We start from the raw sequence: 14,574 nt of genomic DNA on the forward strand, positions 1-14,574 counted from the left end.
TAGACTTGCATCAGTACTTGCTTCAGCAACTACAATTATGTCTCTTGGACCTAAGGTCATATACAGAGTACCAATTTTTTTTTGACAAACCAATACCTTCTAGGTACCACCAACAAATAGTATTAGTTGTCCTACAAAAATCATATTCCTCCTCAGGTCAGGAATATGTTGAACCTTCTGCAATAACCAGACAGACCCATTGGGCAATATAATACGGATGTCTCCCATACCCAGAACATCCAAGGCTTCTCCATCACCCAAATACACATTACCAAAATCACCTTCAACATAGTTTTGTGTGATTTTCTTGGTGTGAAGTGGTATGAAACGAAGCTCTTGAGTCTAAAACCCAATCATCAAGTGGACTATCAACAGCAAGAAGCAGTGCATCTTGTACCTCATCTGTTACAACATAAGCAAAATCATCATCATTCTTCTTCTTAGGGCTTTTATAGTGTCTCTTAAAGTGGCAAGCATTGCCATAGTTCCAACATTGTACCTGTTGGCCAGATCTAGATTTACTTTAGTTCCGATTAGAATTTTTGGATTTTGATCTGCTCTAATTTGAATTTTTGTCATTACATCTACCTCTTGTCTCAAGGTTTAGGACAGAACCAAACCCTAAGGTTTCACCTACATCTCTTCTGCGAATCTCCTTAGCTAGAACTTGATCACATATGTCATTGTACTTCAGCTTTTCTTTTCCAGTAGAATTGCTCACTGCCATTCTTATGGCCTCCCAACTATTTGGCAACGAAGCCAAAATGATCAATGCATAGATCTCATCATCAAAATCAATTTCTACAAAAGACAGTTGATTTGTGATGTTGTTAAATTCATTCAGATGTTGTGCTACTGATGCATTCTTAGCCATCTTCAAATTGAATAGTTTCTTCATCAGATGCACCTTGTTGTTTGCTGACGGCTTTTCATACATACCAGACAAAACTTTCATCAGATCTGCTATGGTCTTCTCCTTCACGACATTGTATGCAAAAAACCTTAACAGAGTTAATCTGATAAATCCCAGTATCTGTCTAACAAGAAGAGTCCATTCATCATCTTTCATAGTTGCAGGTTTCTCTCCTAAAAGTGTCAGGTGCAACTTCTTCCCATAGAGGTAGTCCTTGATTTGCATCCTCTAGAATCCAAAATCTGTGCCATCAAATTTTTCTATTCCAAACGTCTTTCCTATTTCCACTGCCATTGCTCCCACTCATACCTAACCCTAGGCTCTGATACCAATTGATGGGAATATGTACGAAATTCTCAAATCTGTGAGATGCAAAAATAGAGAAAAATATATGCCAAAGAAATATAATCACACACAAGACAGTATTTACATGGTTCAACAATTTGCCTACGTCCACGAAATTGCAGGAATTTCACTATTCTCAGGGAAAAATATAGAGTGCGGAAGTACAATTTTCTCTCTCTCAAAAACATCAAACTCTAATCTCCAAAACAACAGTTTTATATCTTGTGCACAGGATTCACAATGGGCTACAAAAACAGCCCAAGCCTTAGCTCCATGGAGTAAGCCTCAAAAAATCTATCATTAAAAATTGTAAAAATATTATTTCGGGTTAAGTCATAATCCGAATCAAATGCAACTAGGCTCCACATAGCCTAACAAGACAAATATGCCATTCTTTCTCTTCGCATTAATTAGGAGTGACTATTCATGTTCACATGTTGAGTTCATGTCATGTTGACTCATGAGTATTCGACTATATAAGTTGACACTAACCTAATACATTTATTAAACGGGTCAGGATTCATTAACCCTAACACAACTTGTTTACTAAACGGGTCAGCTATGTCAACCCTTGTATTAGATTTTATCAAAGTGAAAAAAATAATAAAAATTTTAGTATTAACCCAATTGATCTAAACTATGAAAACAAAATTTTAATTAATTAATTAATTAAAATATAAAATTTAGAACTAATAAGTAATTGTATCACAAATAAACATTCAAAACTAAATCATATCTCAATATCACAAATAATCAATCACAATAGATCGAACAAATAAACCACAATGACTAATATGTTTATATACCTAGGGTTTTAAAGGGTATATTGGTAAAATGATATTTTATTAAATGGGTCAAATGGGTTCCGTAGATTAGACAAGAACACGTACAACATGTTTATTAAATGGGTCACGTTTCAACCTGAATATAACAAAGACCCTTTATACTTCAACCCATAGTTTGTTAACTTCTTATTGTGTTTACGGATTGTGTCGGATTTTACCACTCCTAACATTAATCTCTCGAAAAATATCCTTCAAAAAAATTCAAAATAAGAGAATAAATGTAATAATCCCAAAAAAAAAAAAAAATCAATCCATTTCATTCTGTCCTGCCCCTCAAGCAAGCTAGGAAAATAAAAAAGGGGGTATTGCTATTGCACCTATGAAGACATCCTACACCAACCGATGCATCTTGTTTGGGCCAATGGCACTATGGATCAGGTTCCTGATGCGGCCCAATGTGGACCACGGCTACGACCAATATTTGACAGGGATCCTCTTCTTAAAACCAACCCATCTTAGGCCATTTGAAGACATGACTCATGAGGGCCCAGGTTGATAACCTTCCAAATTGTAGTCTTTCGGAAGAGTTTGGGCATATAATGTTTCTTTTTCACGGATAGGCTTCCAATTGAGCTTACCAAATGCAAACCAATTCTCCAATTGACTTTGATTTTGGGACTTTAGTGGTATTTTGGATTCAATTTGAATGAAATCCTTTGCAGAATGCATGGTCTAAAACTCTACCTTTTTAGATTAGTTTAGTGATGTATTAACAAATTTCAAAGGCATCTTAGGCTATGTTTAGTTGGAAGGAAATTGATTTTCAAAAAATATTTTTTGCTTTTATGGGTGTTTGGGATGACAGAAAATGTTGGTCAACCAAAAAAAATTTTCCGGTTGACCTTAAAATAGAATAACATATGGTGGAAATTGATTTACACTTTCATTTTTCATAAATCATTTTCCACCTCACTCAGAACATTTCAACTGAACCTCACCTATACCCTCCTGTTTGCTAACCAACCACCACCCCTCCACTAACGTTCTTGGTGTCCAATTGTCAACCACAGCTGCCACTATGAGTCCCCAATCACAAATTTTTATCTAAAGTTTTTAATTTTATTTTATTATTATATATGTGCTTGGGTCGGGAGATAATAAAATGTGAGAAAATAATAGAAAATATATTTTCCATAACATTTTTTAGAACACAACCAAACACTAGAAAATATTTTCAGGGTATTTTCAGGAACACAACTAGACACTTAAAACTAATTTATTTTTCAAAAAATATTTCCACCTAAAAATATTTTACAATTAGAAAATATTTAAATATTTTGCAGTTAAGAAAATATTTTTCGTCAAAACCAAACACAACCTAAGGCATCTTTCTCCAATTTTCAATTTGACCTGATATAATAAATAAGAATATACGTCCAATGAGACCATTGGTCAGCTAGTTACGCTCTAGTAAAAAAACATCTTTACTAAACGTGTTATTTTATTTTTTTGACCCAAAATTTTCAATGTTTAAATACTAAAAACTGTAAATCAAAATATGTTTTGACTTCGAGAAATTTTAAGGTACAGCGGAAATTCTCTTTGTTCTCTATCTCATTTCTACTTTCAAATAAGCCTAGAAGAAGTTGCTTCAGCTTTAATCCTTGACTATGGAGTCACGAACAGAAGTTAACTTTGTAAAATCTATCATAGTACCTAGTGTCCAGGCTTTTTTGAATACCATATATAATATATATGATGTTCATAAAAGCCTTATTAAACTGCAAGATACTAATCTAAGTTGCTTTGAACATTGAAATGCCTCCAATGCCAAGACACATGAACTCTGCAATTTAGATTGGGTGGGCTGCAATGTTTTTACTTTTATGTGTAATCAGTTATTCACATCAAAAAAGGTAGTTCAATATTTATGGTTGTAAATAGTAATGATCGGAATTTGAGAGAGAATAAAACACCAGGTAGAATTAGATAGGATCCATACAACCCAGGATGAATCCATTTTGTAATGCCATTTAAAATTTGTAATATTTAACTAGAATCATGAAATAGAGTTAATCTTTTCCCTATTACATAGCCAACATGTCCCCACCTTTATGATTGAATACATGAAGTTACATATAAGGGGTTCGAAAAATAAAAATGGATTCAATCTGAAATCTAGAACTTCATTGTTCTAGAGTCTTTTCACAATCATAAATAATAGGCACAAGGTAAAGAGGTAACTTCCTATAAATGGTAAGGCCAATACCCTCTTCCACACTTACATCTTCTCTCTTCATCTCGTTTGGCAGGTTCCAATAAAAACGGTACAATAGGTTTGCCAATGTAACCATAACTTCAATGGACCCCATTGTAATGCCCGGACACATCCTCCTACCGGACCCAAATGATAGGAGTTCAAAATTTTGACTCCTAAAATCAATGGCATTGTCCTCAAACCTCTCAGGATAAAACTTATCTGGATTCTTCCAAGTGTTTGGGTTTCTCCCAATAGCCCAAGCATTAATCATAATTCTTTTTTTTAGGTTAATATCATAACCACCGATCCTAAAATGTGAAATTGCCTCAAGAGGAATCAAAAGTGCAAGTGGTGGATGCAACCCAAAAGTCTCCTTCAGCACCATTTTTAGGTATTGAAGATTTTCTAACTCACTTTCATCTACATACGGTTTCGTTCCAATATAGCTTCTGATTTCTGCCTGGACTTTTTTCATTACTCTTGGATTCCTAACAAGCTCTGTCATTACCCACGTAATTGTAATAGCACTTCTGTCTACTCTACCGAGAACAATGTCCTACATATACACACATGAAAAAACAAAATTCTAAATTAGCTGTGCGTGGAACATGCAACTCGTGTGTACACTTTGTGAAATGAAAAGAATAAGGTAGAAAGTTACTAAGCATTTGGAATTGTAGGTGGTGCAGACAGACTGTTTAACAACGAGTTACTAAGCAACTCATGTTTAATAATTTTTTTTTTTTGGAAAAACAAACAAACTATTAAAAGAGCATATCTCTTGTAGGTTCACATGCACTCATAGGTGTCTACTCAAAAGCAAACATTTGGAACAGGTAGCACCAAACTAGTTTTGAGCAATAAATGTCTCTCCAAACTAGTTTTGGTGAGAAACTATTCAAAAACTTTCTATATTTTTTTTTATTGGATGTGAATTTTAAGAATCTAACTATTGAATTACATGTTCTCATTATATCCTCACGCTTGCAAACATTCAAGAAGATCAAAGGCCAATAACTATATTATTAATAAAATGTTTAAATGTCAAGTTTGTGTGATCTAAAATTATACGTAAAATATAAATTTAATGATCAAATAGTAAATAAATTCTTATTTCAAAAAAAAATATATATATGTGTCAAGAATATAAAAAACATGGAATCTAACAATTAAATTTTTGAACTTCACATATGTTGAAAAGATGTAAGAGAAGTTTGAAGGGTTCATTTCTAAATTCATTTGGAGAGAAATTTTTACCAATGAGGAAGTCCATTAGTGCTAACATAACATCAAGATTTGTCACATATTTTTCACTAAACCAAATTATATAATTAATTTAGGGAGATTATATAATAGTAATAATTATTATTTTAACTTTTAAGTTGTTTGAGATCTTTGGTTAGTAGATTACTGTGTATTATATCTCATTTCTATAAATCCCTATAAATAAATTATGGGAATTTTAGAACGTACTAACATAGAGTATTATGTGGTTCATGTTAGTATTAGAATGCCAATCTGATGCTAAATCAGCAATTAGGTTTGTATCTAGACAAACATGCATTTTGAAATGTGAAATAAACTCAAACCGTATAATTCCCACTCTCACTTTGAGGGATTGAATTTCATTTCTTTATCTCTGGAAAGAGGTCATGTTTAAAATACAACTCGAATGTTCATGTGGTACACATTTTTTTAAGTATACTGTAGTACCTAATTTTAATTATTATTATATTATTATATAATATTTATTAAATAACATAATACTTTATGTTAACCATTTAGATTAGATAGGTATGACACACACACAAAAATTGTGTATCGTTATTCTCTAAACTAGTCGCTAACCCATACGATGCACGCGATTGTTTTAGAGATAATTATATATATTTACTTGCTCAAATTAATAATCACTTGGAAAGAATAAGATTTCATCTTCTACATACTATGGCTCAAAGCATACTATGAAAGTATTATTATATTTGAAATGATGGCGGAACATAATTCTTAATGTACAATTCCTAATCTACACTTGAAAATATGTCATTATACGTGTCTTTTTTTTTTTTTTTATGAACTCATTATACATGTCTTATTTGTTCTTGATATGACATGTTTTACTTCATAAATTATAGGCCTGGAATAGGTTTAGATATTCTAACTCAAGCTTAAATACCATTGAAGATTTACTCTAGCATAGTTATACGAACACAAATTTTATGGTCACATGACATAATGATTTGACTTGAGGCTAAGGAATTTCACTCTTCAAGTCTTTGTTTAATAATTACATAAATAATTGGAAAAGAAACATTGACTAATTTTTAGGAAAAAATTATTAAATAAAAAAATTATAATATTTTTAATGGATTGAACTAAATACGATCCTTTATAGATCAAATTGACAAAAGTAATTTCTGAGGCCAACCCCGAGTAATATCTGAGTTTAATACATGATGATAATTCCTATTTTCGTCTTAAACCCAGGGTTGAATAAATAAGAGATGAGCTTATGAGAAGTCTGTTTAGTCTTGGAGTTCACAAAAATCTTGGTTAAGAATTGGCCCTCTGTTTTCTTGATTCATTCACAAAAATTCTAACATGCCAAAAAGAATGCTCAATGTTTCAAGTTGGTATTAATTTTTGCAGCAAGGTTGCTACAGATAGGATAGGAAAACAACTCAATAGTGGAAATCAAGGTAAAATCCAAAGAAAATATATACATAATCCTATTTAATGGATATGGGATATTTTCTGTTACAAAATAATATTATGAGTTTTGAGTTTGACAATGGAGAGCATAACTCAGACATTTCATCAAACACTTTGGGGATGATTGAGTTCTAGGAACCAAACTTTTCCCCTTCACAACAAACCAATGCACCGAAAACATCCTTTGACTGGCAATACTAGCAACATGTGCCATTCACACTAGAACCCAACGCTTCCTTCATAAAGTTGCGAATAACTTAAGTAAATGAATTTATTCATGATAACAAAAAGCCACCATCAATTAAAGACACTACAGATGTTCTATTCACTACCCTAGAAACATAAATTATAAAATTTTCCTCAATTCAAAGTCTTTAATGACCTTAACTCATGAAATTTCTAGAATTTTTGCTTGGGATTTGGATGAGAAGTGGTGAGAGAGGTGATGGCTTTGGGACGTTTTTGGAACTTCATAAATGGTGAGAGTTGGAGAGTTGGAGGTCGGGTTAACAATGAAACCATAGATTGCTTTGGGTATGAGTTTCTAGAAATGAGGTTTGTACTTGGGTTTGCCATGGGAGAGAGAAAACTCAACACAAAGAGAGAGACAGATTGTGCGGGAGGGAGAGAGAGGTTGGAGGTGAAGTTTGTGATATTAGAGAACTATCGGCTTCTGAAGCCTGATATTACAAAACCGTTTCGCTGAAATTTTTTGGTTAGAAATAGTTTTTTATTTTTTATTTTTAATAATGCTATCGTGAAAAATTGTGAAAGTTTCAGAGGTTTCGATTATATATATATATATATATATATATATAGATAAGTTTTATGAAAATTTAAAACCCCTTTTAAGTGGCCTAAATCCTAATAAATGTTTGGTTGATGATAGCATTCCATAAAAGGAAAAAAAGTGGTAAACAAGAGACATGATTTACCATGAGAACTGCTTTGATGTGTTCTTATGTGGGATTAAATTGAGCTTTTTCATCATTTGACAAGCTTAGCATAACATCAATAATGTCCTGCTCTGACCTCTGTTTTGGTTGGATCTAGATGGTCCTCAATCAACTTTTCAAAAAAAGAATCAAATCTACAATGGCAATACTCAATTTGTTGTGGAAGCCCAATTAATGCATCTACAATCCCCCCAAACCATGGAATAATGTCCGAGGTCGCAACGGTGCCAAATAGTTTCATGGATTCTTGAACGAAGGCTTTAAATTTACTTCCCTCAATTTCATCATAGTTTTTATTGAATGCTATTTGACAAATAACTGAGTATGTCAAAGAGAGGTCCTTCTCGCTGAGCTCAATTGGATTTGGTGAAGCCTGAGTGATAGAGTTAACCAATTTAGCAATCTTGGCTTTCCTTTTGTATTCATTGCACTCTGGTTTTAAAGAGAAGCTTCATCCTAAAAATCTTTTGCATGCTTTTCCAAGAATCATTGTAGGGACAAAATGTCAGGGTTAAATAATTGTAAGTGAGCTTTTCTTGGGCAACTGAGAGAGGCCTGGTTCAACATTCAGTGTCATGGGTTTTTAACAACTCTTTGGCCATTTGTGAAGATGAGATGACAATAGTTTGGATTTGGCTAAGTTGTAGGAACATGGTAGGGCCATATTTTTTAGACAGTTTCCATAGGGATCTATGGTTGACCTTCGGAGGGCCTGGGGGAGGGTTGGTTGCTTTCTTGACTTTTCTTTGTTTTTGTAGTAGTGACAAAGAGAGGATGGGAGAGAGTATAAGAAAGATGGTTGCTTGGAAGCCATTGTGAGGAAAGAAAGAACAATTCCGTGATGTTTTATGTCTTGACGGTGAAATACTGAAGATGATGATTCCTTTTTATAGTTTTTTTTTTCTTATTTTTCTGTTTTTGGTAGTATTTGTGAAAAATGAATCAGAGAAAATCTATCTCTTGAATTCCCCTATTTAGGGTGTGTTTGGTAGAATTAATTTCAGGGAGGATGGATGTAATAATGAGAAAGAAAGAGGAGGTAAAACTTTTTGAAGGGTGTTTGGTTGGGAGAGGGAAAGAGGGGAAAATGATAGTGGAGCCTGGGTGTTTTCTCCCTATACCCACCAAAAAGTTCTCCCTAAAATGTGGAGAAAACTTGATGGGAAAAATCTAATGGCTAATGACAAAAATGCTCATGAGCAAGTTACACATGGGCTTGTACGTTGCTTTTTTTTTTTCTTCTTTTTCCTTTTTCAATCCTAGTTGTAATAAATGTTTGCTTTCTGTAATCATTCTTTTTTTTTTTTCTGTTCCACTGGACATCCTTTTTCTTCTTCTTTTTTATTTCTTTTTTTTTTTCCTGGGCTGTGAGTGTGAAAGTGTTTCTTTTGTTTTGTTTTTTTGTTTAGCCTTGATTTCTTTTTCAGGATATGATTTTTATTTTTTAATAAATTTGGGTGATTGTATTTGTGGGTTGGGTAAAATTCGAGCACGGAACATGGCCTATGGGATGGAAAGGGCCATCCACACTTAAGTTCTAACCCAACCCATGGTCCAAGAAGGAAGGACGAAGAGGCCAACACCCCGAGGAGCCCGATGGGAAGCCTACCTCGAGAAGCATTAAGTAGGCCACTTGCACCAAAGGATAGAATACCGAGGAAGGCAATAGAGACATGCAAGTAAAGAAAAAAGGAATATCTAGGTAAAGTAGCTATCACATCTGCATTCAATGCACTAAACCAACTGAGCTTCCCGTATTAATGAAGGAATGACCTTTGAACAGTCCACCACCTCTAGCAAAGCCCTAATGGGACAAGCATCCAAACTAAGGCCTTTCGCTGTACAAGTGGAGGATTAAGATGCAATTTTACTGACTATATAAGGAAAGAAAACCTCTTCAAATGGGGGGACAAAGAATTAGAAGAAAACATAAAAACTGTGTAGAACAATCCTGTATTCGAGACTTGAAATTTTTTATGAACATTTGCTCCTCTGCCAGATCCAAGGTAGTGTTAATCCCTGATTTAGTTTCTCTTTTATGATTCATCCTATTTTTTCTCCGTTGACCTAGCAATTAAACCATAAAATTGCATTAAAATTGACCTCAAAAGCCCATACTCTAACAAATTAATTGCATTGGGCCTTTTATACATAATTCCACTATTCTAAGTAGACTTATCCTTTTAGGGGCTCATACAGTTTTTTTTTTTTTTTTTTGGTTTTTGTCATCTTTTTGTTTCAATAAGAGTATATGAGTAAATTTATACAAATTCACTCTTTCATCCCTCCACTTTTTCACTCCTAACCAAACAAAATGAAGGGAAATTAAAATATTTTCTATTCTCCCACTTTTCCACCCTCCCACCATTTTCTATCCTCTCATTTATCCACCCTTCTAACCAAATAGACCCTTAGTTTAGCTTGAGATATAGTTGTCTTCCTATAATTTTTCACCTTTTTTTCTCGTGTTTGGTAGCATAAAAAATAGCTTAAAGGAAAACTGTCTCTTAACTTCTCTTATTTAGCTTAGCATGAGATAAAGAAGTCAAACTAGTGGTGAAGCCATTTGAAGACTACGTGGGGCCTTCCCCCCCCCCCCCCCAAATTTTTGAAAAAAATTAAAAATAAAATAAAATATTTTTTGGAAATATCTTAAATAATTTGAAATTTTTTAAATAATCTTATCATTTTGGCCACCCCATACTTGATAATATACATATTTAATAAAGTCTAAAAATAAACATAATTTTCATTTAAATAAAATACAATCTATAAATACATATGCCAACAAATTACAATAATCAAACATTTAGCATCTTTAAAATGAACACATAGGTATTTTAACAATTACCTCAACAAATAAAAGGGAAAAAAAATTCAAGTTTTCATCCCAACATATCTAGGACTTACTTGTAACACAGCAGTAGAAAAATTGAAGAGTTAGAAGTTTTGTTGATGTGTCACACCACCAAGTCCCCCACATAGTTGTAAAAACATTTTGCCTCACATAGGTGACTCTCTCTCTCGCTCTCTCTGTCTCTATTGGCGACTTGGCTTTTGCCTTCTTCTTCTTCCGTCCTTTATTATTATTTTTTTTTTTCATTTCAGTTCTCTCATTTTCCCTCCCACTGCTACTGTAGTTTGTTTACAATATAAAAAGTAAAAGTTTTGTACTATGTGACTAAACTAGGCAAGAAAGAGTGAAAGATTGAAGTTTCCTTAGGCCCCTCATCCCCTAATTATGCAGTACTCTATGCCCCAGCTGACCAGTTGACCCCTTGTTTTTAACTCTTTCCTAGGTACTTTGCATTTGCTTTCTTTTGATTTTTTAACTTTACATTTCATTTGCTTTCTTTTTTATATTCCTTACAATATACTGTTTATTAGTATAATAATCAATATATTATATACCAAATGGCATTATAAATTATATATGTATTTGATTAGTTGATTAAAATATATAGTATATACATTTGTATTAACATTTCATAGTTGATTAAAGATATTAAATCATTTTGTCAATCTTGTCTCATGATTGTTTGATTTTAATTAAATATCTTAGGTTCTAAATGTAGGAAAAACTGGTTTTGTATCTCATACAAAACACATAGCGGAAGCAACAAATAAGGATCTATTTCATTCATGATTGATAACATGCACTATTTAAATTTTAGAATTTAAGAACAAAATAGCGTACCTTGGTGTGGAGAAATTCAAAACAAAGATTAGAAGTACTTGGGAACACTTTTAATATTCACTCCAATTCCACTTTACGCCCAAGATGTGTGGCCTCTCAATCAGTTTTCAAAGTGAGAAAGAAAGTGTGTCTCACTCTCACATACACACCATTTATTATATCACTAAAATGAAAATTCTGTATGTTTCTCCCTTTATAACTAACTAATTATCTAATTGGGCTGCCCTATTGGGCCTTTCCAATTGGGTTTTAGTGTGTGACTTAGAGTAGGACCAAAAGGGACCAATAAGACACTAGCTCCAATGGGCCTTGGGCTTTTCCGCCAACTCCTGACAAGTCCAAAGTTACCACTAATTATATTTAATATCACTATATAAATATAATTGCACTTTAGGCCTTATTAATAAATTATATCCCAAGACTTTATTATACATGCAATCCCTTCATAAAATATTCGTAGTAACACAAAGTCATGAATGTAGACTGCCACTTTGTAAATTACTACATCTTATCCTTGAGTACCCGATTTAATCCTTTAAAATTATTCATTATATATTTATGAAATCCAATTTCATAAATATATACTTTAGTAATTTCTTACTAAAGTGGTTAGGCCTAACTCTCTGAATAATTGATCCCATTAAACTTATCTCAAGGGAATATTTTATATCTTCATCAAAAGATTATGAATTCCATCTTGAAAATATATGTTCCATCAACACTAAATGTAGTTGCTCAACATACTGAGGTTTTGACCGTTACTTTAGATCTCACTCCTGATATATCAAAGCAACCTACACGTCATGATCAGATCCATTATTCTCTCAGGATTAAAAGTTCATGCAAATAAAAGTTGTGAGATTTATTATTCATTTGACAGTCGTTAGGAGAATAATAAATCTCACAGCGGTCTAGTTCAATATGTCTTAACTCTTAAAATATATCAACATATCAACTGGAAGTCTCCACTTCCATGATCAAGACAAATCATCTTAGTTGATACGTTATAGTCTTCGCAGATGAAATACCAAATTTCATCACCAACTACGAACTATAAATTTTGAGTTTACAAAGAACTTGTGATTTATATTTTCTGTGAATAAATTACATAAATCACATACTATGCATCTCATGGACTATATGATAATGTCCAAATATTCATGTTACCATTATTTTAGATAAAAATAAAACAACTTTATTAATCATAACATTAAGTCATACATAATGTCATACATAGCATCATACAATAGGATTTAAGAGTACACATTCTAACAATCACTCACTTGCCCTAAAGACTATTGTGCACTAATCTAACTCTTATTCCCTCCAAATGTGACTCAAAAGTCCTTTGAGGGAAGACTTTGGTAAAAGGATCTGCTAGATTATTTGTACTTTCAATATTTGCTACCACAACATCTCTATGAGCAACAATGTCTCGAATGATGTGGTACTTCCTCTCAATGTGCTTTTCTTTCTTGTGATTCCTTGGATATTTGGATTGTGCAACTGCTCCACTATTGTCGTAAAACAATGTGATAGGAACTTGCTCCATTCTCATAATACCAAGATCAGTAAGGAATTTCTTGAGCCAAATAGCTTCCTTTGCTGCTTCACAAGCAACAACGTACTCAATTTCCATAGTGGAGTCCTTCAACTTATAGCTCCACCTCCCAAGGTGAAATCACATCTTGAAATGGACTTTCTAAAATCTAGATCTGATTGAAAATCTGAATCTGTATAGCCAATGGAAATTAAATCCTCACACCGGTAAACAAGCATATAATCTCTCGTTCTCCTAAGATACTTGAGAATATGCTTTACAGCTTGCCAATGTTTTGGTCCTGGATTTGATTGATATTGGCTGACCATGCCAACTGAATAACATATATCTGGTCTAGTACAAAGCATGGCATACATAAGACTTCCCACTGCAGAAGCATAAGAAACTTACCTCATCATATTTTCTTCCTCTTGAGTCTTAGGCCTTTGGTCATTAGACAGAGGAACTCCATGTCTAAAAGGAAGCAATCCTTTCTTGGAGTTTTGCATACTAAACCGTTCTAGAACCTTATCTATATATCCAGCTTGTGATAAGCCTAACATCTTATTCTTGTGATCTCGCCAAAGCTTGATCCCTAAATTAAAGTTGGTCTCACCCAAGTCCTTCATATCAAATTGGCTTGATAACCAAACCTTTACTGATGACATTATCCCTACATCATTCCCAATGAGTAGAATATCATCAACATAAAGTACTAGGAACATTACTACTTTATCTTGATGTCTTTTGTACACACATGGTTTATCAAGATTTTGTTCAAAACCAAATGACTTGATTGCTTGATCAAATCTAATGTTCCATGACCTAGATGCTTACTAAAGTCCATAAATGGACATTTTCAACTTGCATACCATATGCTCTTGGTTCTTTGCTAAGAAACATTCTGGTTGCAACATGTATATTTCTTCTTCAACATTGCCATTGAGAAATGCAGTCTTGACATCTATTTTCCAAATCTCATAATCATAATGAGCAGCAATGGATAAGAGAATTCTGATAGACTTAAGCATGGCTACTGGCGAAAAAGTTTCATCATAATCAATACCTTCTTTTTGTGTATACCCTTTCGCCACTAGCCTTGCTTTAAAAGTTTCAACCTTTCCATCTATCCCTCTCTTCCTCTTGTAAACTCATTTGCAACCAACAGGTTTAATGCCGTTAGGCGCCTTTACAAGATCTCATACATGATTAGAATACATGGAATCCAATTCAAATTTCATAGCTTGGGCCCAATGATGTGCATCTATATCATTCATTGCTTCATCATAAGTATAAGGATCCGATTCAGCCTCTTCTGAGATAGCTTCATAAGTTTCTCCTAAACCTATGAATCTTATAGGAGGCC

The 14,574-nt window shown here is 33.3% G+C and overlaps 1 protein-coding gene across 1 annotated transcript; it reads right to left on the bottom strand.

Moving 5' to 3' along the window:
* Window positions 1-4,229: 4,229 nt before the first annotated feature.
* LOC142635385 (cytochrome P450 71B26-like) lies at window positions 4,230-13,307 on the bottom strand. The gene is made up of 2 exons (XM_075809549.1): window positions 13,212-13,307; window positions 4,230-4,859 (listed from the first exon to the last, which is right to left on the bottom strand). The coding sequence occupies exons 1-2, from the start codon at window positions 13,305-13,307 to the stop codon at window positions 4,230-4,232; spliced, it is 726 nt and encodes a 241-aa protein (XP_075665664.1).
* Window positions 13,308-14,574: the final 1,267 nt, after the last annotated feature.

The sequence above is a fragment of the Castanea sativa genome, chromosome 5, assembly GCF_040712315.1.
Source record: "Castanea sativa cultivar Marrone di Chiusa Pesio chromosome 5, ASM4071231v1".
Lineage (NCBI taxonomy): Eukaryota > Viridiplantae > Streptophyta > Magnoliopsida > Fagales > Fagaceae > Castanea > Castanea sativa.